The sequence below is a fragment of the Medicago sativa genome, chromosome 3 (genome assembly GCF_051527215.1).
Source record: "Medicago sativa cultivar Bolivia chromosome 3, Bolivia_mono, whole genome shotgun sequence".
In the NCBI taxonomy this organism is placed as follows: Eukaryota; Viridiplantae; Streptophyta; class Magnoliopsida; order Fabales; family Fabaceae; genus Medicago; species Medicago sativa.
Genome location: NC_140751.1, coordinates 103,715,988 through 103,740,724, shown reverse-complemented (window position 1 = coordinate 103,740,724; position 24,737 = coordinate 103,715,988). Strand labels below are relative to the sequence as shown.

Genomic DNA, 24,737 nt, shown 5'->3' with positions numbered 1-24,737 from the left:
TAGTTTGCTACGGTTTGGGAAATTTGGAAAGAAAAAAATAACAGGCTATTTAACGACAAAGAAAGCTTGGTAATTCATGTGGTTGATAAGATTGAGTCTCTAGCCTTTAGGTGGTTGAAGGCGAAATTTGCTACTCTTCCCTTCAATTACCATGGTTGGTGGCTTAGTTCGTTCACCATGCTGAGCATAGGTTAAGCGTTATTTCTTTTCTAGTAATTATTTCTTTTCTAGTAATTATTTCTTGTACAGGTTCATCTTGTAAATAATGTTTCGACTTTGTTATCTTTCTTTAGTACATCTTGTATTAAGGAAAGACATTTTGATTTGATAATATATTTCATTTTAGTCTCTTAAAAAAATATTTTCAAATATATGTACTTAAAAAGTTTGGGTGAGAGAAAAAAGTTGAACAGAAAATCAATTTACTAGTTTGCAAAAAGGAGTAACTTAGTTCTCAATATTATCAACCTAAGTCATGTTAACACCATTCAAACTTTATCATTTTAGATGAAGTGACAAAGGTTATTGAATTTCAAACATATCAACAACAAACTCCCCAATTCAATTGCAGTTGCGGGTAAAGATATTCGATGTATTTGGTCAATATTATTGATTGGATACATTCTTTTAATGAACGAACCTAAAAAAATTGATTTTTTCTTATATTAGTGACCGGAGGAATAGATAATATTAGGATATGAATGATACAATTGTGCAATCTCAAGACTAATTTACATATCGACTCTTACTAAAACATTGTAATTAAAAATAGTTGTATGCATGAAGTAGAAATATAAAAATAGATGATAGACAATAAAAGTAAATTAAATTGAAATATAAATAAATATGAAATGAAAGGTCAGAACAAGCACAGGTATCATCATCTCATCTTGTACAAACAAACTGAATAAATAAATGAAAATACAGAAGAAATGTGATGATGAACAATCAATCTGATACTGATACACATAAAGCATGTTGAAATGCTAACAAATACAGAAGTTTTATGCATATGCATGATTCCTACTGTTAATTAATTAATTAATTAATTTAGTTGGTGGGGTTGCTTCTAAAGGAGCCCAACGCCTTGATAGCCGCCGCTCTAAGAATGTATTGATGGTATGCAGCCGCTGCCAACGCTCCCACCAACGGTCCAACCCAGAAGATCCACTGCATGCATATATAGTATATACACGTTAATTATAATAATTTGCATTAATTGCATGTCAAAATTATATATAAATTGAAATGAAAGATATAATTAACATACATGGTCATCCCAAACTTTGGCATTGTTGAAGATGACAGCAGCACCGAAGCTCCTAGCAGGGTTGATTCCGGTACCGGTGATTGGTATAGTTGCAAGGTGAACCATAAAAACAGCAAAACCAATGGGCAAAGGAGCCAAAACAGGGACATGTGAGTCCCGTGCGCTTCTCTTAGGGTCAGTAGCAGAGAAAACAGTGTAAACCAACACAAAAGTTCCGATAATTTCAGCACCGAGGGCAGAGCCTTTGCTGTAACCGGAAGCTACAGAGTTAGCACCGCCGCCGAGGTGGTTGTAAGGGTGTTTCATGAAAGCCTTCACCAACCCAACGCCACAGATAGCACCTAAACACTGTGCTACCATGTATAACACTGCTCTTATGAGAGACACTTTACGAGCCAAGAAAAGGCCGAATGTGACAGCAGGGTTAATGTGGCCACCGGAGATACCAGCGGTGCAGTAGACAAGGACAAAGATCATGCCACCAAAGGACCATGCTATGCCTAGAAGGCCAACACCGTCACATGGACCAGTTTGTTTTTTGTGACCAATGACGGTGGCGACAGTGACGTAGAGAAAGAGGAGGGTGGCTATGAACTCAGCGATGAGAGCTCTGTAGAAAGACCAGAGCTTAATCTCAGCGAAGTCAAGGAGGGGTGCTGGTGGTGGGTCTGCGTAGTCCTTACCGTGAGGATGTGGTAGGTGCCCTTCTTCACTCACTTCTTTAGACATTTTTCTCTTTCTTTCTTTCTTTCTTTGTCTGTGTAATGTGTTATTGTTATGTTTGCGGAGATTGATTGCAAGAGTGAAGGTCTTTTTATGGAGAATAAGGGCAAAGAAACAGTGACGTTGAGTTGAGTGTAAGTGTGGATAAGCCAAGGGTAACTTTGGAAATCTACATTATTAAAAAATTACACAGATACTAAAATAAAAGTAAAAACAGTTGGAAAGAGAGAAAGAAGAGAGTGAGCATGTGAGACCTAATCATCTAACCACCTCAGAGAGGTAGGTCCATCATGTCAGCCTGGTAACAATTTCATTTCATTAACTCCAACAACAACGGTCATTTTTTTCTTTTCAAATTCTCTCTTTCACTCTCTCGTCTCGCCTATATTTATCTTTTTTTTTTCAAATATTAATTTATGCATCAAGAGCACATCTTAACGAACTCATTATAAAAATATACTTCCTTCATTTTAAAATAAGTGTCGTTTTAGCTAATTGCACAGATTAAGAAATGGAATAAAGTAGTCAAATGTCATAGCAATTTTACCAAATTATCTTAATCAACTATTGGTTTGTTTTTCATTAAAGAAAAAATAATATTTTGGAAGTAGTGTAACATAGTATTAATTGAAGGGTACAATTGAAAAGAAAAAGTTATTATTTCATTGAAAATCGAAAGTGACATTCATTTTGAAACAAATTTTTTTGGCTAAAGCGACACTCATTTTAAAATGGAAGGAGTATATATTAAAAGTTGTACATTCAACTTCTTAAAAATTAAAATGCTATGTTTTTAACGTAAAATTGTTTTTTTTAAATTTCTTAACATGTGTCCTTAAGACACAAGTTAATATGATCTTTTTTAAAGAAACTAGCTTAAATATCATTTTAATATGAGCAATGCTATTTATCAAGAAAGATTTTATCAAGAAATTGTCCCGAAATTAATGTTAGCCAATAAAATCTCAGCCTGGCCGGAAATCATGGGGTGGTGGGTGTTATATTTTTTTTTTTATGAAACTTTAATAAATAAGATTAAAATCTAAGGGTGATTATTCTGCCATGTCATTCTTGAATTCATCAAAAAAATTCATTCTTGATATCTAACATTTTCCTTTTAATCTCACCGAAGGGAAAGCATACAACTGTTTGAGCTGTCGTGAAACATAATGCTTTGTCAAAGTTTCCGCTGAGTAAAGGGATAATATGGTAATTTTCTGGTCAGTGATCCCTCTCTCTCTCTAGCCATATTAGCATAAGCCACTCACGTACGACAACTCTTTGGAAAACCTCTGCCCTCCCAAATGAATGAATTCCAAAATACAAATTTCCATGTAGTTGAATGTCTTCTTTATCCCACGCAATTTTACCACACGGTCAAAAAAAGAGTCCCGTTAAAATGAAGAAATTATTTAAAAAAAGAAAAGGTAAAAATTTCAATTTTCAATGCAATAAATGTACAAATTTTCATAAAATTTTACCATTTTTTACGCTTAAAGAATGTCATATGGGTCCTCGTTAACATTCCCCTTAACAATTAGTTTATAATGGAGTTTATCATTTTCTCCATTTTTTAAAGTCGGTTTAGTCAAAATAAAAAATAAACATCATGCACACACACTATCAAATGGCAACACCCAAGTTTCAATTCCAAACCAACAATCTCATGTCCTCTTTTCTTCGGTAAATTGTATATTCATTTATTGCTTACAAATTTTAGTATTTAATTTGTTATGATTTTATTTTTTTTGTTGAGGGAAGTAATAATCTTAATTGACATATTTAATTTATCCATCACAACACCATATATGTTGTAATGTAAATGGTAATTAATAAAAATAATAAAAAAAATATTAATTGATTTATATAGTTACAGCTCATTTAGTCATTTTCACAAAAGAGTAAAGAGAAAACTCTTTTTTCGAGAAAAATTTAAGAATGCCATGAAATAAAACTTTTTTTTTGTAGTGCCATGAAATAAACCTTTGACCAAATAATTAAGGAGTTTATATTTTATGTTTATAAATTATGAAAATTCGAGACATTATTATTTTTTAATTAAGACAAATATCTCTAAGGATCAACAATATTTTGAATGTAATTAATTTGGTATAAACTTTCTAAATAAGTGATCGCATTGTAATATTTGAAATAAACATTGTAATATTTTGAATGAAATTAATTTGGTACAAACTTTCTAAATAGGCTATCTTTTTTTTCTTTGTTTCACGACATTTGATTCCAAAGACTTGGGAGAAATAAAATAGTTCAAGTGATTGTTATTAGTTGTTGTGTATGCTTATAGCAAGGGATCGTGACTTCCGCGTGAATACGACATAAAAAATTGTTAGAAAGTACCTCTAAATAACCTTTAAATAAGCATAAAAAAAATCCTATTTTGTTCTTTCAAAAATTAAACACATACTTTAATTGTATTAATTATAAATGATTTGTTGAAACTTTGAAATGCTACAATCAGGGATATCTTAAAAAAGAAATTCACTGAGTTCTTTAAATCATTTGAGAATATAAAACAAGTTTTCCGTTTTCCATAGTCAATCAACTTTAAATGACTTTTAAACCATCATAAAAAAAAATCCTCTTTTATTTTTTAAAAAATAAAACCCATGAATTAATTGTATTAAAGGTAAACAAATTGTAGAAATTTGAAATGCTTCAATCAAGTCAATCACAAAAAACAAATTCAAGGAATATTTTAAATCAAGCAATAATAAATAGGTATGTCTCATTCTCTTAGTTGTGTTTACTCTTGACCCTCTTCCGAATCTTCAATACATGTTTCTACTATTCTTGGTAAACAATAGATCATTAAACCATCTTTCAAATAAAAAATAAATCAAACCAAGCAAGTTCTTGGTAATCATGAGAATCAATCAAAATATGAACTTCATACTGATAAAAAAATTGGGAAAAATAACTTATTTGATATTATGTGGTTGCTAATTTAAAATTTAACAGAAAAACAATGGTCACCCTTAAATTTTAAATGAAAGTTAAAGATAAGCTAATTAATTAGTTGTAGAAATTTTTATTATACTTATAAATGATTATTATAGTTTTTTATTTACAAGAATTGAAATTTTTAGTGTTTTTATTATGAATTTTTTTATTATAGAAATCATTAAAAAAAATTATTTCTATAATCCTAATGTGCATTAAATCAAAATTAAAAAAATATATTTTATCAGAAGTAAAATGAATAAAATTGGATATTTAAAGGTTTTGAGTTTCTTTTTGGTACAAAAAGGTTTTGAGTTTTAATATGAAAAATAATACATAATAAAAGAGAGTACAACGGACACTCTAACTCATATTATACCATGCAAACCATTCTTTTTCCTAAAAAATAAAATAAAAATATACCTGTTTTTCTCCTGAATTTTTTATTTTTTTTTAGTAAAAGTGGGATGGGCACTTTCAATATGTCATTGTTTTTTAATGAACTGAATAGAGTTCCATTGATGAGGGAAATAGAATCATTCAATTCATTCGTCGTCTAATTAAAAAAAATATTCAAAAAAATAAATAAATTTAAGCAAATATAATTTTATGATCGTTATGGGTATGAAAAAAATTAATTATCGATGAGGAGACCTATTTCAAAATAAGCAAACATGCTTTTGTATCCGCGCCTACATGTGTTCACATGATGGGTCGGTTTTCATTGTAATCTATTACTTGATGCAATCAAGTTTCATTAGGATGGATTAACAAATAATTGCACATAACTTTTTAACAAATATCTTATACATATATATATATATATATATATATATATATATATATATATATAGTTAAAGGGTGCATTATTGCACATGTTAAAGTATCTAAAAGCAGCAACTATTTATTGAAAAACAATAATTATTTATTAAAAAATTACATATTAATAGAAAATACACAAGTTCCAAATCAACGATACTACTTTAAACTTCTTAACATGTGTAAATTTGCACATGATAGAAAAACTCTTTAATTAAATGTTATAAAAATTTCAAGACTTGGACTAGATTCTACTGTTTAAAACTTGAACACTTAAATTTAATTGAAACACTTTGAATCTCTATGGCATGGACCAAGTATATAATAGTGTGAACATTAGGTCAGTGCCTAGAAGAAACGTGTTGTATAGCTCAAGTACAATGTTAAATGAGCAAAGGTGGATACATCGATGCCTGAATGAAGTAAAAAATAATGAAGGGTCCCCCACCTTTGTGAACAAGTGTGGGTAAAGAAGTTAGTTCATGAGAGTATGATCTGTTTTTGAACATGGAATAAAGGCACCCTTACTTGAACATATATGGAAATCATTGACGTTATGACTAGGAAGAAGATTAATTTTAAGTGCCAACAAGAAACTAAGTGGGTGGGTGAAAAGGTGAAAGAATTAGATAGTTCAGTATTTAAGCATTGTTAAACTGGAATAGTTAGATCGAGAAATGGTGTAGGCATTATTGAGGATAAGAATGAAAAAAAGATATTGTGAATGTAAAGAGGATATGAGATTGGATTGTAGCCCACAAATTTGTAGTTGTTAGATTAATCTTTACTCTTTCGTTTCAGTTTGACCACAGTATCTCAAACTTCTTATTCCTTAACTCAAACCATTTGAACTATTCAACCCCTTGAAACAATTTATTAGTTAGGATAAAGATACTAATTTAAAATAAAATATAGTTGTAAACTACATATACTTTATATTTGTAAAAGCAAATATCTTAATAAAACTATATAATATTTTTACAAAAATTACACAAAATTACGAGTTATATTTTTTGTAAAAAAAACTTTACAATTTATACTAAAGTTACTTTAAATTTATACTGATTTATATATCAAATAACTTAAATATTCACTAACTTTGTGTAGATTAATATTCAATTTAAAAAATATATATATATAGTTAAACTTAAATAAATATGTAAATTGTTCGAGTAAAAGTAAATAAAATAAGTACGTTAATTTCCGTTGCATTGCTTATATTCTCTTACTATCATTTTTAGTTTTTATGACAAAGACAGAAATGAAAATAGGCATGTTTCAAGACCTAATGATATGTTTTTCTTTTTAACGCTAGAACATGTTGTAATTGTCATTGATGAGAATTAGAACAAATGGCGTGTCACTATGCAACTTTAAAAGGAAAAGCTGCACTTAAAATGCATTAAGAGGTAACATTAAAATTCAAAGTAAAAACATGTCTCCACTGAGATACGCTTTGTTAGTGTTGTCTCCACCGCACTTTTCTTTGCGTACTCCTTTGTTGTTGTTTTTGAAGCAACACAAGCCAAAATTGCTTGGAATTCTGTGATGACGAGTTTAGCATCAGGGTGCAAATGACATGGACGAGGCAATTATTTTTAAAAAAGTTTCTTAGACAAATAATTTATTTCAAATGGTTCTATCTCTCTTTTTCTCAAAATGAAAAGCTTATGCAAAGGAAGTGGAGAGAAACTACTCGTGTTATTGTTGAAGATGTGAAGAAAAACAGTACTTTACTAACAAAAAATAGGGATAAGGGTGATACATTTGAAGACTATTATACATTAAGAAATTTAGCACATTCCAACCTTGATGACAATGTTGTTTTCGAGGGGTGTGTCTTCAAGGATATAGTAAAGGCTGATTAGAGTAGTTTAAGTAGTTAAGAGGTACTTTTTTAGGATATAGTAAAGAACAAACTAAGAGTTACTAACTCTACGATACCATTCAGCATTTTCCACATTTTTTAGGCTGATATGTTTAAATATAAAGGATTCTCATATAAAGCTAATATTTTTTATTTCTCTTCAACGTGCACACATATGCATGCAAGGGTGTTAATATTAATTTCGTGACTTTACATTTAATATGAAGATCTGCATATCAGTGACGATGACGTGAAGAACCTGTGTTTGATTGAAATTGAAATGCTGCTTCAGGAAAACAGACAGTCGCTTACTGATTTCAAATCCATGCCCAGGCCAAACGCAACAGACATGCAAACTTTCACAAATAAGCTTATCGTTGATGAGCTAAATTACAACAAAGATGAACTGGAAAAGACACACGCTGATATGTTACTGATGCTAACTGATGAACAAAGATGTGTGCATGACAAAATCGTGGAGTCCGTTGATTCTGACGACGGTGGTTTCTTTTTCTTATATGGTTACGGTGGTACTAGAAGAACCTTTATATGGAAAACATTATCGGCTGCTGTTAGATCGAAGGGGTTAATTGTATTGAATGTTGCATCCAGCACTATAGAAACTCTTCTATTACCAGGTGGAAGAACCGTGCACTCGACACTAACAGTCCCTATTGAGATTAATGAGGCATCATCGCTTACGATGGAAAAGGATAGTCCTAGGGCAGACCTGGTGCATGCTGCAAAGTTGATAATTTAGGATGAGGCTCCAATGATGCACCGATGGTGCTTTGAGGCAGTTGACCGATCAATGCATGATATCATGTCCAAGAATGATCCCTTAAACGAGTTTAGACATTTTGGTGGAATGACAGTAGTTTTAGGAGGTGATTTCAGGAAGATATCGCCTGTTGTTCGAAAAGGAACGAGGCAGGATATTGTTGATGCCTCAATCAATTCATCAAAGATATGGGCTTATTGTAATTTGTTGAGGCTTACTGTTAATATGAGATTAGGTGCATCTTCGGTACCTGCAGAGCAGGAAGAAATTGTTAATTTTGGTAATTAGAGACGTCAACGACACTTCAGATGAGAATGGTGAAATGCAGGTAGAAATTCCTGAAGATTTGCTCATATCAGACACAACAAATCCGTTGATGTCACTTATAGACTTTATGTATCCCGATTTGAATGATAACCTTGGTGACCCGCTATTTTTCCAAGAAAGGGAATACTCGCACCAACGCTTGATTCAGCTGAGCATGTTAACGAATATATGATGTCACTGATTCCAGATGAAGAGAAAAAGTATTTAAGCTCTGATTCTGTTTGTCGATCGGGTGAAAATTCTGATGTTCAAAGCGAGTGGTTCACAACAGAATTTCTTAATGGTACTAAGAGCTCTAGAATTCCAAATCACCGGTTGAAACTAAGGGTGGGATGTCCAGTTATGCTGATGAGAAACATCGATCATGCCAATGGACTGTGTAATGGTACGAGGCTGACAGTTACACATCTAGGGAAGAGCATGATTGTTGCTACCGTAATTACAGGAAAAAGGGTAGCTACCAGGGTATTCATTCCGAGGATGAATTTTATTTCGAGTGATCCAGGACTACCCTTCAAATTCAGGCGCAGACAATTTCCATTGACGCTTTGTTTTGTAATGACAATAAATAAAAGTCAGGGTCAATCTTTATCTCGAGTGGGAGTTAATCTTCTTAAGTCTGTGTTCACGCATGAACAACTCTATGTCGCTGTCTCTCGAGTTACTTCTAGAAAAGGTTTGAAGCTGCTCATCTTGGATGAAGATAATAATGTTTGCAAGGAGACCACAAATGTTGTGTATCGTGAAGTTTTTCAAAAAGTATGATCATTGGTTATGTTTTACAATTGTTGTTGCTATAATTTAGAAAACAAAAGTTGCGTATTGTTTGGAAGTCATTTTTTTTATTTCTTTGTAAGGCGTACTGGTCATTACAAGACATGCAATTTCTATATAAGCAGATCCTCCTGCCATTGACTTTTAATTGATGCACTTTTCAGGTATAACAATACGCGGAACGTTTTTTTTTTTTTTACATCGTTGTTACCCTAAAATACAATATTTACTTTAGACCATTGATTTTGTAAAAAATAAAAAAAATAACAATCGGCGTTTCTGTAGCCCAAACTATACTTATACATACCCGTAAAAAATTTAACGTTTGCATTCACAGACTAGGTGTATACATCTGACACTGACTATTATATAAAAAAATATAAAATTTTTAGTTTTTATGATTAATAAAATACATTATGTCAACAAATAATAATATACAGCACGTTGACATATTTTTGCAAAAATAGTACATATGCTAAGATGATATTTTTTTCCCATGTCAAATTTAAATTATAACCACACTTTTTTTTTTTTGATAAGGCAAGAGTCCCTTGACATAAAAAAGGAATAGAAAACAGTCCAAAAAGATGGAATGTCTTGCAAATTCCAATCTATGTCTGGTGCTCATATATATTATTAAGAAAAAGGAAAAAAATACAAAAAAACTGGGGGGACATAAACCTAACCCAGTCAATCCACACAAAGTGTAAGTCAACCCAATCGGGTGATACGAAGAAATAAAAACAACACCAGTGGATGTGTAACATGCGGTGTATGGACAAACCGTCAACACGGAATGAATCCAAGAACCAACAACTCCTTACGAAAGCAACAAGCATAACGTCTCTTTCGAGCTAAACAGTCCAACATCAGGTAGACTGATGAGGATTTCGAAAACCTCCACCAAGTTAAATAGAGTCAAACTTCGTGAAGATGAGAGATTCTACTGCCAACACAGATAAAGAACCCCACACCTTCAACCCACTATGCTGCGACAGTAAGCTTCACAGCCATTTCTAGCCACATCCAATAGAAAGCAACTCAAAACCAATTGAAGGCCAGATCGAGGGATGATCAATCAACGGGTCTGAGCACCATGAGCACCGCCAACACGGTAACACCCGCACCCACAATTCGCAGCAACCACGGACAAAAATGCATGACCATTTCTAGCCAAGAACACCTGTTACGAAGGATGATCTTGGAGGAGCAATACAAGATCAACCAAAATCAAATCAAATTAGGTTCTCCGTATCAAACGTGGCACATGAAACTGTCCGCCAACACAGAAACAAAACAGATCCATGAACCCACCACATCCTGCAACGAAACAATAGCATATCGAACTCCGTAACCAGGACAAAATTAAACCTGTCGACAGGGAGTGGCTTCCACCAATCCACCGCCGTTTCCAACAAAACACCACCCAACAAACCTCAAACCCAACAATCCGACGGCGATGGCGGAGGACCCCCCAACCACCGCTGTTGAAGTCACAACCAGTAGGAGATTCAACAGTCTTTGACCCAGATGTGAACAGAGACAAGAATAACTGCCAGGAGGTTTAAGAAACCGCAGAAAACCGCAACGATGGTGACACCGGAGGTCGCTGACACAGCCCCAAGAGGGACCGTGTAGGTGGAGACGCGGTGAATAAATCGCCGATCGCACCACCAGATTCCACATCTACATGGCGCCGACAGTGATTGGCTTGTGAAGGGGAAGAAAGATTAAAGGAAACGACAGAAGGTTAGAAGTGAAGATGACTTTAATACTATAACATAATATAAAATCTATACATTTGATCCTAAAAGTTTTTTATTTCCCGTGCTTGGCACGGGTCACTATACTAGTTATAAAAATATACTTCCTTCGTTTTAAAATAAGTGTCGTTTTAGCCAATTGCACAGATTAAGAAATGAAATAAAGTAGTCAAATGTCATAACAATTTTACCAAATTATCTTAATCAACTATTGGTTTGTTTTTCATTAAAGAAAAAATAATATTTTGGAAGTAGTGTAACATAGTATTAATTGAAGGGTACAATTGAAAAGAAAAAGTTATTATTTCATTGAAAATCGAAAGTGACATTCATTTTGAAACAATTTTTTTTGGCTAAAGCGACACTCATTTTAAAATGGAAGGGGTATATATTAAAAGTTGTACATTCAACTTCTTAAAAATTAAAATGTTATGTTTTTAACGTAAAATTGTTTTTTTTAAATTTCTTAACATGTGTCCTTAAGACACAAGTTAATATGATCTTTTTTAAAGAAACTAGCTTAAATATCATTTTAATATGAGCAATGCTATTTATCAAGAAAGATTTTATCAAGAAATTGTTCCGAAATTAATGTTAGCCAATAAAATTTCAGCCTGGCCGGAAATCATGGGGTGGTGGGTGTTATATTTTTTTTTTATGAAACTTTAATAAATAAGATTAAAATCTAAGGGTGATTATTCTGCCATGTCATTCTTGAATTCATCAAAAAAATTCATTCTTGATATCTAGCATTTTCCTTTTAATCTCACTGAAGGGAAAGCATACAACTGTTTGAGCTGTCGTGAAACATAATGCTTTGTCAAAGTTTCCGCTGAGTAAAGGGATAATATGGTAATTTTCTGGTCAGTGATCCCTCTCTCTCTCTAGCCATATTAGCATAAGCCACTCACGTACGACAACTCTTTGGAAAACCTCTGCCCTCCCAAATGAATGAATTCCAAAATACAAATTTCCATGTAGTTGAATGTCTTCTTTATCCCACGCAATTTTACCACACGGTCAAAAAAAGAGTCCCGTTAAAATGAAGAAATTATTTAAAAAAAGAAAAGGTAAAAATTTCAATTTTCAATGCAATAAATGTACAAATTTTCATAAAATTTTACCATTTTTTACGCTTAAAGAATGTCATATGGGTCCTCGTTAATATTCCCCTTAAAAAAATACTAGCAGTGCGGTGTTAGTACGAACAATAATATAAAAAGGATCTTGCTAGCAAGAGCCTTTAAGTCACTTGTTAATGATTCAAAGACTAAAATATGCTTTTGGTCTCTGCAAATATAGCAAGTTTGGGTTTTAGTCCCTGGTAAAAAAAACTTTTGAAAAATGTCCTTGCAAATTTTTTTGTTTTTTAAAATAGTCCCTGGACCCACTTTCTTGCTTATTTGGCACCATTTTGCTTAGATGGCGCTTGCTGACCGTTTATAAAATGTACACGTGGCATTTAATCTGATTTAAATAAATTAATAAATCAAAAAATGTCTTTATTTATTTTTATATTAATTTTTGTTTGTTTTAATTTTAATTTCAATTAGTTGCTCACCAATTTTTCATCATCAAAACACGTTCTTCCTCCATCATCACTAATGTCTCCTCCAAGCCTCTCAATAGCTTCAATTCCAGGAAATAAAAACAAATTCAATTGTTTTCATTATTTCTTACCAAAATTCATAATCTCCATGTGTTTTCTTTTTCTCTTTTTTTTTTTTTTTTTTTTTAAATAATATCCATGTGTTCTTCACCTTCAATATCCCAGACCTCCCCTTCTCTTCACCTTCATCTTCGACTCTTCACCTTGCATCTCACTCCCTCATTCTCGCAATTTAACACCAACAACAAATTCCAAAATTCTGGCAACATGAACAAAATTCATTAACAAAATCAATCACCATTCAAAACCCCATCTTCTGGCCCCAACACAAAAAATGAAATATAGAACAAAGAAACGGATCTGGAAGAATCATAGACGTGGGTTTCAAATTTTTTCAATCCATCTTCAGATCTTCTCTTTGTTTCGAACTTTTCGTTCTTAATTAGAGATTGTGGGTTTTAGAAGTTTATATTGTGGGTTTCATCTCTGCAATTTGCGAAGAGGAAAAGAAAAGAAAGAGAAACCGAGAGAGGAGATATGGAAGATCAAGTTCTGCTTTGGTATTGTTGTTGTTGGAAGTGTTTATGAGATCCAGTGTCTATGTGAATTGAAGTGGGAATGGAGCTAGAAAGTAAATGGAAGGGCACTGTGTTAGAATTAGAACTAGGATATGTGACTGAACTGAAGTGGTGATGAAGTTCGTCCTCATCCCCAAAATCTTGAATATTTAATTTTTTAAATTAATATTCAGAATATTTATTTATAATTTTATTTTTTTTTCTGATTTATTGTTTTATTTTAATTTTTTTAATTTTTTTTTTAAAAATATTTTAATCAGCTTAAATGCCACATGTATCACTTCTGCATACTCAGCAAGTGCCACATCTGCAAAAATGTGCCAAATCATCCATAAAGTGGACCCAAGGACTATTTTAAAAAACAAAAAATTTTGCAGGGACGTTTTTCAAAAAAAAATTTACCAGGGACCAAAATTCAAACTCGCTATATTTGCAGGGACCAAAAGCATATTTTAGCCTGATTCAAAAATAGAAACAATTGGTAAGCTCACAAAGATTTATATGACTAAAAGTTCTTATGGCCAAATTTTTATTTTTTAAATAGTTTCATGCAATGGCGGTTTCACAACCCGGCGATCCCGGGCACGAGCTCGGGCTCGGGCCCAAATTTTTTACAATTTCTTATGTAAATTTCTCTGAATTTCTTATATAAACCACTATAAATTGGGCAATTGCTTTATATTTTTTAATTATTTGCTTGCAATTTATTATGTAAACACCTATAAATGTGTTGCAAATTTTTTATGTATAGGCTTTGAATAATCCTGCTCCGCCACTACTTTAATGACTAAAAGTTCACATTTTTAAAATGAATTAGTGAGGTGATTGAAGTTCAAATTTTAATCCCTACCTATGTTTATGTTATGCAATGCCCTTGGCTCCCTATCAACGAAGTTAAGCTCACAAAGATTTTTACATCCAAGTATTAACTTAATTTTAAATAGCAAATTGATTTTATATTTTTTTCACGTCATTTTAATCCTTTTGTTTTGTTTTTATACTAATTTTTAAACTTTAAATTTAAAATTTATATGTAAACATAAACGAATGATAGTAAATTTGAGGACTAAGAGTTCAGAAAGAAATAAAACAATATTAGCTTAAGTTTAAAAATCAACATTTCAATGGACTAAAACGACAGCGAAAAGAAAATAAAAGATCAAATCATTATTTAGAATTAAGCTAGAGGATCACGAGAATAATGTTGCTATTATAGTATTATTACTCCTTCATTACAAAATAACTGACCTATTTATAAAAAAAATTGTTTCAAAATAACTTAATAAAAATACTATTATATGCTCCTCTTTCTCTCTTTTATTCATAGATTTTTATTAATAGGTGTGAAACAATCAAATAAGTTGTGTAATTTGGGGTTGAGGGAATAATATATAATATTAAAAAGTTTAGAAAATGTTAATTTGTTTCTTTAGAAAAAGTTTAGGACACGTATTAAACAATCAAACGTAAAAATTCTTTAGTAAATTATCTTGCAACATACAGAGATTTTTTCTATAGGTGGATCAATAGTCAATTTTGTTTCAATAGTAAAAATAAATTTTGCATGATGTAAGATTTGTCACACTAGTACACAATAATATTGGCTAATCACTCCTTTAAATAAAATATATAAATAATATTAGGCTAATCACTATTGTTAGCACTTTGTTCAGTTTTAGGTTGCGAAAAGAGCCCCCTTTGCCTAAGGGAAAATATTTAGGTGATATTATGGTTGGTGACATTGTGACATTGGCTAATCACAATGTCACAAGTGTACAAAAAACAAAAATACCTTATGTAAAAGAAAGAAGAAAAGCCACTTGTGACATTGTGGTTGGCCAATGTCACCAACCACAATGTCACCCAAGTGCTACCCGTGCCTAAGAGGCATAAACCAAAACCAATACTACAACTCTAACTAAAAACAAAATATAACCAAATATAATTATTACAACCGAAATTAATCAAAAATAAATAAAACTAGATTTAGATTATTCAAAATTAGACGTTACATGGAAAGACTTTAGGTTCTCTCAAAAAAAAAAAAATGGAAAGACTTTAGGTCCTCGTAAGTATCAATATGTCCTATTCTAATACGGATTGAAAATATGTTGTTAAACACTTGCAATTCGCAGTAGTCGCCAATAATACAATTCAATAAGTCTTAGGAGTAGATAAGTTATGAGGAGAACCACGAATATGACGGTTTTGTTTTCTTGTACACTCTTTTCGTTACTTTGCTTTGAATTTATATATATACAGTTTGCTTTAAAAATGATATGTGCAAATCCAATTACAGCATTCCAACGGGACTAGACCAAGTTATTTGTGTTGAAATCTTGCGACTATCCAGTGTATCTGCGAGTAAGAAAAGTACAACCAAACAATATAGTTAATTGTTTGTTGGGAGGACCATGAAAACATAAGCAACAGCAAATCTTACAATGTTGTTTTCGGGTTTGGTCAAATAAAATCCTTGAATTGCAATCACGGCCAAGTTTGAAGATACAAGAACAAATATACTCAAAGAGTGTTTTCCCATCCACTCCAACACACTTGTCAAACGTCTGTACCCGTAAACATCTACCTGCAGAGTGGAACAAAAATTATATATAACATGGTTAAATAGGTTTCGTTACGCAGAAAATTGCAACTACAGACCTTAAAGACTGATGCTTAAATCAAAAGATGCAAAGGTATAGAAAACTATCTACCAGATAATTTTCTATTGTCACAGAAATTAGAACTCACCAGAATATATAAAGCCATAAATGTGAAACCGGAAGCTGCAGAGCTAAGCAGCATATAACTGACCGTGTACAGAGATTTATTTAGAGGAATTCCTGGAAACAAAAAGCAAAAAAATCAATTTTTTTCTCTGCATAATATAGAAAGAAGTTGATTTGCGAAAAACTAACAGCCATGATAATGAAGAGAAAATACTTGAATCATTATCAGTTGGTAACTTATATTAGGTTCTCCACGGACTGATGAATACACCCGTGGACAGTTTACAGTAAAAACACAAACCTATTAACGCAAGGAACCACCCTAGAGCCAAAAATGAAACTGAAAAACCAAGCCAGTGATTTAGGCGCCCTTTGTGGTCCTACAGTATTGTAGAAAAGTAAAGGTCAGCTGAGTCGGCTGTACCACACAATCAAAGGACGCAGTGCCAAACTATGTTACAGAGGGAAGTGTACTGCTAGACCATTAAGTTAAAAACTAAATTAATACAACAACCAAGCTACAGGCATACAAGATTCAATTAACTCATACATGATCTCACCTCTAAGTTGGCAAGAATGTGCCCATATTGAAGTCCAATAATGCATGAAACTGCAGCTGTTATAGAGCTGAAAACAAATGAAAATGATTATAAACTGTGTTCTGCAGTACCACCAATCAACAGATAAAGCATACAACCATCATATAATTTTCGGTTTAATTAATATTCATTGCTCAACTATAGAGAGAATAAAAAAAGTGTAAAGGGGGAAATAGTAGATTCTACCAAAAATCTGCAACTTATTCAGTGGAAAACAAACCTTTTACAAATTACAATAGATAATACTAATAAAATGGAAACTAAAATATCATAGAAGAAATGAATGCAAGGAATGATCGCACACCGCACCATTATGCATAGTAGATAACAAACAAATATGAAGTCAGTCAGGTAAGGCTGTTCTAAAATCACAACCCAGTCTTTTCAAAAGTAGAAAACTATTTAGATGTATATGTTAGAAAGAAACTTGCAAAACTAAATGAAGTAAGTTAATTAAGTATGATGGTTGAACCTTTCCCAACACAGGGCACCTCAGAGTTCAGTGAAGTTATTATTAAGCCTAAATCCAACAAGGAGTTTACTGCGTTATTAGGAGTTTAAAAGAAAAATCAATCAGGTTTGATTTAGAATATCACCATGACCTTGTTGCATTGTCTCAATAACCGGTAACGGAATACTTTGCTCAAAGGAGAACTCTTAAAGTACCAGCATGCTATTATTCTCTATGAGATCACTGTGTTAGAAATAGGAATGTGAAATGATAAGTTTCCATATTAGTAAATAGTGAATTGAGTGATGAAAAGGTAAGTGTGAAGACTCATTAACTTAAGATTTTGAGTCAAAATGTGTAATGTCAAGCCCTCTATGACACTTCAGCCTATTGCTAAAGATCTCCTCTTTGGACTCTCCCTCAATCCTTGTCATTTATAACGCTGTCCAGATAGGAGACAACTTTCAAATTGAACCCAGCTTGTGTTTCTCAACACTTAACAAGATTGGAGGGAAACGCTGCATGAAGTAGACTGGTTACCTTAAAATGCCTTCTGGATCAAAAGGAGCGTGACACCATGACGGTGAACTATCTGAAACTTGGCCAGTGCTAGACATATTGCACTCCTGGAAGTTAAAAAATTTTGTAATCAAGGTATTAAGTATTAACATGTCAAAGCATGTTGTAAACCATTGAACAAAGAAATGGGATCATTTATAAGGTACCTTAAGATTTCTGAAAACAGGCTTTTTGTATAAATGGTCAAGACCAAGAATATAGCGATCGATCATTCCAGCAGAATTGCAGGCAGGTCCAAGATCACCTCTCACCGAACAATTCACCTGATATTAAGTTGAGAACATTGAAACAATTATGAATTAAATATTTTGAATTTCATCAGCAGCATGGTTTAAAAGAAATGAATCATAAATAAAAATCACAAGGTCAACATTTTGGCTAAATAATAGTGTGCATTGGATAACCATCTACAAAGTGAAACTTGGTAGAAATTCAAAACCCTTAAAACGGAGATCTTAGGCTAGCGATTTCAGTATATGATGTAGCACATGAAATAGAAAACAAAAGTTGCAGCACAGGACAGAATAAATAGCTAAGTGGGGGAGTGAAGCCTATTCTCACGGTGTAAACATTGGCGCCTTGAATTGGAGGCAAAGAAGAGGTAGAGAGTGATGCATCGAAGTGCCAATCTGGAACATATAGACCATACAACAATCCGGAGTAAATTGCCAACAATATTGCTGCTAGAAACCTGCATAAAAATGTGTGAACTAAGAAGGAAAAGTAATACTGAGAAATTAGAAGAATAGAATTGATTACTAACTAACTAACTAACCAATGGGAGTAATAAGTTTTGAAGAAACTCGGATGTTTGGATGGGAGAGTCGGAAGGGAAATCTGACATAAAGCAGCAACAATGTAGCCAATAGAAATCCTCTGTAAAACGCCAAAGAAGCGTATAGTTTGAACGTCAAGACCATATGTGAAGGAATTGATGCCGTGAAAATAACCACCTTGAAGAAGGATGCCAAGAATAAAGAGTTGGAATGATCTAAGTAATGGTTTCCAAGTAGTAGATTGTGTTGGCTTGTTCTTGTTCTTGTTCTTATAAACAAGTGCAAGAGAGATACCAACAAGGAAGAGAAAGAAAGGCATGACGAAATCAGCAAGGTGAAGACCATTCCATGGAGCATGAGAAATGATGGGGAAGATGGAGCCACCATAATCGACAAATATCATAAGCTGCAATGAAATGATATGATAATTGAATTTTGTTGTTTGTGAATGATAGTAGCGTTGACCAGAGGAAGAAAGAGAGAGTACATACAAAAACAGAGAGGCCACGGAAGACATCAACGGAGGCAACTCGGGGGAACTGAGTCGGAGTCTCTGAATTCAGCTTCAGCAGCAGCAACGCTCGTGGATCTGCCATTCTTCTTTGATAGATAGATTCGAACAACAAACAAAGTACTATTATACTATACTCCCCTCTCATCTTCTTTCTTTAACTTTTATTTATTTATTTATTATCTAATTTTACAGGATTTCGATTGGTTCATTCCCAAAAGCAAAAGAAGACGAATATGCCTTCTTGTCATTCACGCCGTCCTGCCATGCCACCTCAGCTTATTATGTCCCTTTCCGACCCCCCCGATCAGATCAACTATCTTTCCTCCTTGCTAATTCCTTCCGTACATTATACATTAGCAAATCACAAAATTGCTCTCATTTTTTGTATCAAATTTTTAAATTCCTCTTAACTCTATTAATAACTCAAAATGGTTCATCACTTTATCAAATATTTTTCAAATTAGTTGTTTAGTATTTTATTTCATTAACATATCAAATAAAATCCAAAAGGCATTATGTCATTAACCACTAAATAATATCTAAAAGACATTGAACCATTAATTCTCAAAATGCAAAACAACTAATAGAGTCGGGGACCAATTTAAGAAATGCTTGACCCTATTTTTAGTGTTCGTTCAAAAACAATAGAGAAAGAAAACAAAAAAGTTAAATAAAAACATAGTTGTCAAAAATCGTCACAAATAGTTGGACAAATATCATTTTTTATAAATAAATAAATAAAGAAAATGTTTTTTCCCTAAGATATACTCCCTCTGTTTCAAAATACATGTCCAATTTTTTCAATGTGCACTATTTATTTGACTTACTTTGACCATACTTTTTAACTAATGTATAAATACAAATATTAGCATGTAAGATGTTGTTTGATTTGTCTCGGCAAATATTTTCAAAATATTAAATTTTTATAATTTTTTACTTTAGATAATTAAAGATATTAACGGTCAAAATTGTGCATTGGCATGTGTGAAATGGTTGACTTGGACATGTATTTTGAAACGGAGGGAGTAGTGTTTATTGTTTTGGTGCGAGGGGGTTAATATTGTATCCACACTAAGTCAACGTGAGTTTAATAAACCTATCGATCAGGTTCATTGAGTCAACGTGTGAAAGAAAATGTTTTTTTTCTAAGAAATATGTTTGTAAACCACTAAACCTATTAAATATTTAATTCTTATATATAAAAAAATCTATAAAAAAAATATTTGAATCATGCACGATGTGAATTTTATTTTTTTATATATACGAAAACAAATTTTTATATACAAAAAAAGTTGATAAGATAAAATTTTGAAAACTCATGATTATTTTAAAAATATCAAAATTAATGTAAAGTATCAATGAAATAACTTTTCATTTTATATGCAAAACACGTGTTTGCATCGCACCTACTGCAGATTTTATGTACTTATATCTACATAAACAAACTTTAGAAGGGCAAAACATTGTTATTTTATATGCAAAACATTGCATGTTATTTTATATACAAAACACTATTACTTTATATGCAAAAACACTCTTATGTATTTTACAAGTGTCAAAACTCTGTCAAAATACATAGTTTACAAACACTTGAAGAAATTCCTATAAACTTTCATACTCCCTCTGGTCACTATTATAAGCAAATTTCTACTTTTTAGATTCATTCAATAAATGATGTATGTAGTCTATAATATAGACCACATACATCATTTATTAAATGAACCTAAAAAGTCAAAATTTGCTTATAATAGTGACTGGAGGGAGTATCTCTTAGAATTTCTTAATTACCAGAAGTCATCTAAATTTTAAGTTAATTTACCGCTTTTTGAGTACAAAGTTTAAACAATCAAACTTTATTTGTAAACTCCGATCGTTGAAGTCACAACAAGAAAATCTTAAACTTGTGTGTGCAAGTAATTGTAATCTCATGTGATTATAGTGGAAAATCACTTGGAAGTGCAAGGGGGATTAAACTGACCTTGAATTGTGGAGTTAACTAGGGAAATCACTTGTGTTGTCTCTCTATGATTATCTTACTTGCTCTATTTTATTAAACCCTTAAAAAATTCAAAAAAATTCAACAAGATTCAACCCCTTCTTATGTTTTTCTCATCTTCAACACTTATATATAATGGTTACTTGACTACCAAGTAAACCATATAGTTTGCTAATCCCTAACTAACTAACTAACTCATCCTTATCCAACTAACTTTTATCTAGTAACAAATTACAAAATTGTACCAATCTAAAGTATATACATCATAAATGGTATACACTAGCATTCTCTGTGATGATTCTCTATAATTGATCCTCTAGACCTCTGGAACCTCTGCACCTCTAGATTCTCTGTACCTTCATAACCTTTGTACCTCTAAAATAAATTATTTCAAGTTCAAACACATGAATCACTCGACGAAGTCAGAGCAGTCTTCTCGACGTTTGTCTAAGAAAGCCTATAAGTGTTCATAAAGGCAATCATATATTGATGCCATGGAAATTTGGATTTCTTACGCAACTGATAGGATATTTAGAATAATGAGCACTAATGTGGTAACTCAGCTAGTTCTAGAAGTTATCATGACTCACCTTAATCTAGAAGGATCGAGAAGGTATATTGTTAGGGGATGATAATGAATATGTTATGGTGCACTTATCTTATTATGAGTATGCACAGGTGTATATAAGTATTGTATGTCTTATTTATGAGAATCAATGAAAAATATAATGTATTTATTTCTCTCTTATCTCTAGTTTCTCTCTCTAATTTCTGGAGTGTGATCCCTACTCAAATTGGGTCGTATCACCATCAGCAACACTTCTTGTGCATCCTCAGTTAGATATTAATGACATATAGCCTGTTTGGTTTGGCAATGGGAGAACACTTCTCGCCTAACAATAAAATATATTGCCATGATTTTGTTGAAGCAATGAATTGTAGCTTCGTTGAAATGTGTGGTAATGTGGTACTCCACAGTTGGCATGGAAATAAATAGAATTTTTGGATATCGTGTTGTTGTAGCATTACTTGCTTAAAAAACATCTCGTCAAAATTTCGTCATTCAAATGGAGAAGAGGAATATCGTTTTGTATAAATTTATCCATCTGGAGAAACGATTATATTTTCTACCATATGGGTTGATAAATTCAAACAAGTGTAATTTTTAACAAATCAATGGAACAAAAGTATCTCTCATATCTTGTACTATTGTTAATATCACAAGTGAAACAATTATATCGCGAGGAATCAAATTTGGAATCTCAAATGATGCGTAAAACTCATTAATAATTTGAGTCCAATGACTTATATTAATCATCACAAACGGTGTAAGAGAAAATGCTCATCTTTCCAAAAGTTTTAAGAGACGAAACCAAAGAATAAAAATTTGGTCTGTTATTTACACTTGCACCTGTCCGTAATTGCCTTCCAAAGCAGAACTGACAATTGTAGCTTTTTTTTTAGGCTTAAATATGTGTCTAGTCCCTGCAAATAAGCCGCAGTTGAATTTTAGTCCCTGTACTTACTAATCCTCCCAATTTGCCACTGCAAATATTAATCATTTTAATTTTAGTCCTAATCACATTTTTTTGATAAGGTGGAGAGTCATTAGCGACGTGGCGTAGTGTGTCAAGTGGTGACTGGGTATGAGTGATGCCACATCAGCAGAACAAACCTGAAAGGTCATTTTTGCCCTTAATGAGAAAGCTTACGTTGAAAAGACGGTTTTGCCCCTGTCTTCATCTTCTTCTCAATCCTATTCTTCTTACTAGATCTACAACTCTCCTTTCTTCTTATCTTCCATAAACGTTAACAATCACATAAATTAGAGAGAGAAAAAAAATCTCATTAAGGGCGGCATATAAAGTTTTTGGCGAATTTTTTTTAGTCCTCTTCCATTCTTCATCATCACATTCCTCAACATTTTCAACAACCAACACACAAATTCTCTCTTTCTCTCTCTAATAATCTCTCTAGAAAAACATTCACTCCTCTCCTCAACTCAAATTTCAGAAAAATGGCGGCACTGTCAACATCACCAAACAACAACAACAACTTGAACTTGAACACAATTGACACCAACTTCGAAATTGATAAACTCACTTACGAAATCTTCTACATTTTGGAAAACAAATTCTTATCGGATACGCCGACACTGAAAACGCCAAGAATTCGCAAACTGGTACGTTTTCCTTCAGAAATAGAACCTGCGACTCAACAAGAATAGGAAGAAGCGCGGATACGCCGGAAACACATCGCATCCCAGAAACACGGCGCCGGAACAGGTCGTGTAACGCTGGAGGTATCAATCACCACCGTAATCATGATTCATGTTTGTATCAACGAAGTCATAACAGAATAGTAACAACAACGATTTTCACCAGAAAATCTCAAACCCAAATTCAATATACATAGCAACAGCATGAAAATCCCACAACAACAACAACAACGATTTTAATCTTTGTACAGAAAATTGATTCTCACACCCAAAATCACGAAACGAAAGCAATGATTGAGCAACGATTTGGATTTGGCAAGGATTTTGGATTTGGGAATCTTTGCGACTAATTTGGATTTGGGAATCTTTGTGACTGACTAGGAAACGATTTTGGTTATGGCAACGATTTTAATCTTTTAGATTGGGATGGGTGAGAAATTGGATTTGGGAATGAGGAAGAAGAATTAGGGATTGAGCAATTGGGAATACCACGGTTCTGAAGAGAGAAGAAAAGAGGGATGAAGAAGAAAGAAACGAGGGGCGTTATTGTCTTTTTACGTGTGTCTTGGATCATTAAGGGCAAAATGGTCACTTCAGGTACAAAATGTTGAGTCAGCACGGTCATGTCCCAGTCAGATGGTGCCACCTCATTGCCAAATCAGTAATCACATGCCACATGGGCAATAAGAAGTAATTAGGACCAAATTATAATTGATTAATATTTGCAGTGGCAAATTAAGAGGATTAGTAAGTACAAGGACTAAAATTCAATTGCGACCTATTTGCAGGGACTAGACACGTATTTAAGCCTTTTTTTAAATGATTCATGTGCACTTCTTGCGTTTAGTATACCATTGCCTTTGTAAAATTTAGCAACGCTCTCCACCCTGTCACTTGATTATGTATTATTTTAATGAGTGTTGTAATTCTTTCTTCTTTGATAGAAGTTGTTTCATTCTCAAAGTCGTAGATTCAATTTCCATTGTCGGTGCAAAAAAAGTTTCTAATGGATGATCTTTAAGTGCATCATTTAACGTTTGTCGAACCTTAAGGCCTTCCTTGATCATGGAGAGTCTCCGAAACGCGCCTGTTAGGTAGTGGAAGAGATGAATATTCGATACATCCAAACTCTTTTGGGTCATTCTATATATATAAGGATATAATTAAACACATCATTGCACAAGATTATATATATAATTGAGATATCTTAGAAATCAAGCGAATCAAACTATATATATATATATATATATATATATATATATATATATATATATATATATATAACTCAATTTCAACTCATAGTTATAGGACTCAAAACTAAAGAGCTAAAACACAAACTAAAAATGAATTCACATAAGTAAGGAAATCTCTTTTGGGTCAAGTTTTGAATAGAGTAGCCGAAG

General features: G+C 32.6%; 2 protein-coding genes across 3 annotated transcripts; both read right to left on the bottom strand.

Moving 5' to 3' along the window:
- Positions 1-820: 820 nt before the first annotated feature.
- LOC146943256 (putative aquaporin PIP2-8) lies at positions 821-2,055 on the bottom strand. Its single transcript, XM_085757344.1, has 2 exons — positions 1,271-2,055; positions 821-1,170 (listed from the first exon to the last, which is right to left on the bottom strand). The coding sequence occupies exons 1-2, from the start codon at positions 1,997-1,999 to the stop codon at positions 1,051-1,053; spliced, it is 849 nt and encodes a 282-aa protein (XP_085613470.1). The 5' UTR covers positions 2,000-2,055; the 3' UTR covers positions 821-1,050.
- A 13,377-nt stretch (positions 2,056-15,432) lies between these two features.
- On the bottom strand, positions 15,433-19,221 carry LOC146943255 (uncharacterized). Of its 2 annotated transcripts, XM_085757343.1 has the most exons (10): positions 19,098-19,221; positions 18,606-19,012; positions 18,392-18,521; positions 17,977-18,093; positions 17,792-17,877; positions 16,762-16,828; positions 16,503-16,581; positions 16,224-16,315; positions 15,916-16,059; positions 15,433-15,830 (listed from the first exon to the last, which is right to left on the bottom strand). In XM_085757343.1, exons 1-10 carry the CDS (start codon positions 19,200-19,202, stop codon positions 15,795-15,797), a joined length of 1,263 nt encoding a protein of 420 aa, XP_085613469.1. In that variant the 5' UTR covers positions 19,203-19,221; the 3' UTR covers positions 15,433-15,794. The 2 variants fall into 2 exon arrangements, with proteins under 2 accessions (XP_085613469.1, XP_085613468.1); XM_085757342.1 differs by having other exon boundaries at positions 15,795-16,059.
- Between the last annotated feature and the right edge of the window lie 5,516 nt (positions 19,222-24,737).

Bases quoted from the DNA above. Each gene is read 5' to 3' on its own strand.
- LOC146943256 (XM_085757344.1), bottom strand. From the start codon at position 1,999: ATGTCTAAAGAAGTGAGTGAAGAAGGGCACCTACCACATCCTCACGGT. The intron at 1,171-1,270 runs GTATGTTAATTA...ATATGCATGCAG, and splicing joins CCAAAGTTTGGGATGACCAT to TGGATCTTCTGGGTTGGACC.
- LOC146943255 (XM_085757342.1), bottom strand. From the start codon at position 19,202: ATGGCAGATCCACGAGCGTTGCTGCTGCTGAAGCTGAATTCAGAGACT. The intron at 18,522-18,605 runs GTTAGTTAGTTA...ATTTTTATGCAG, and splicing joins AAAACTTATTACTCCCATTG to GTTTCTAGCAGCAATATTGT. The intron at 16,582-16,761 runs GTGAGATCATGT...ACAATACTGTAG, and splicing joins ACATTCTTGCCAACTTAGAG to GACCACAAAGGGCGCCTAAA.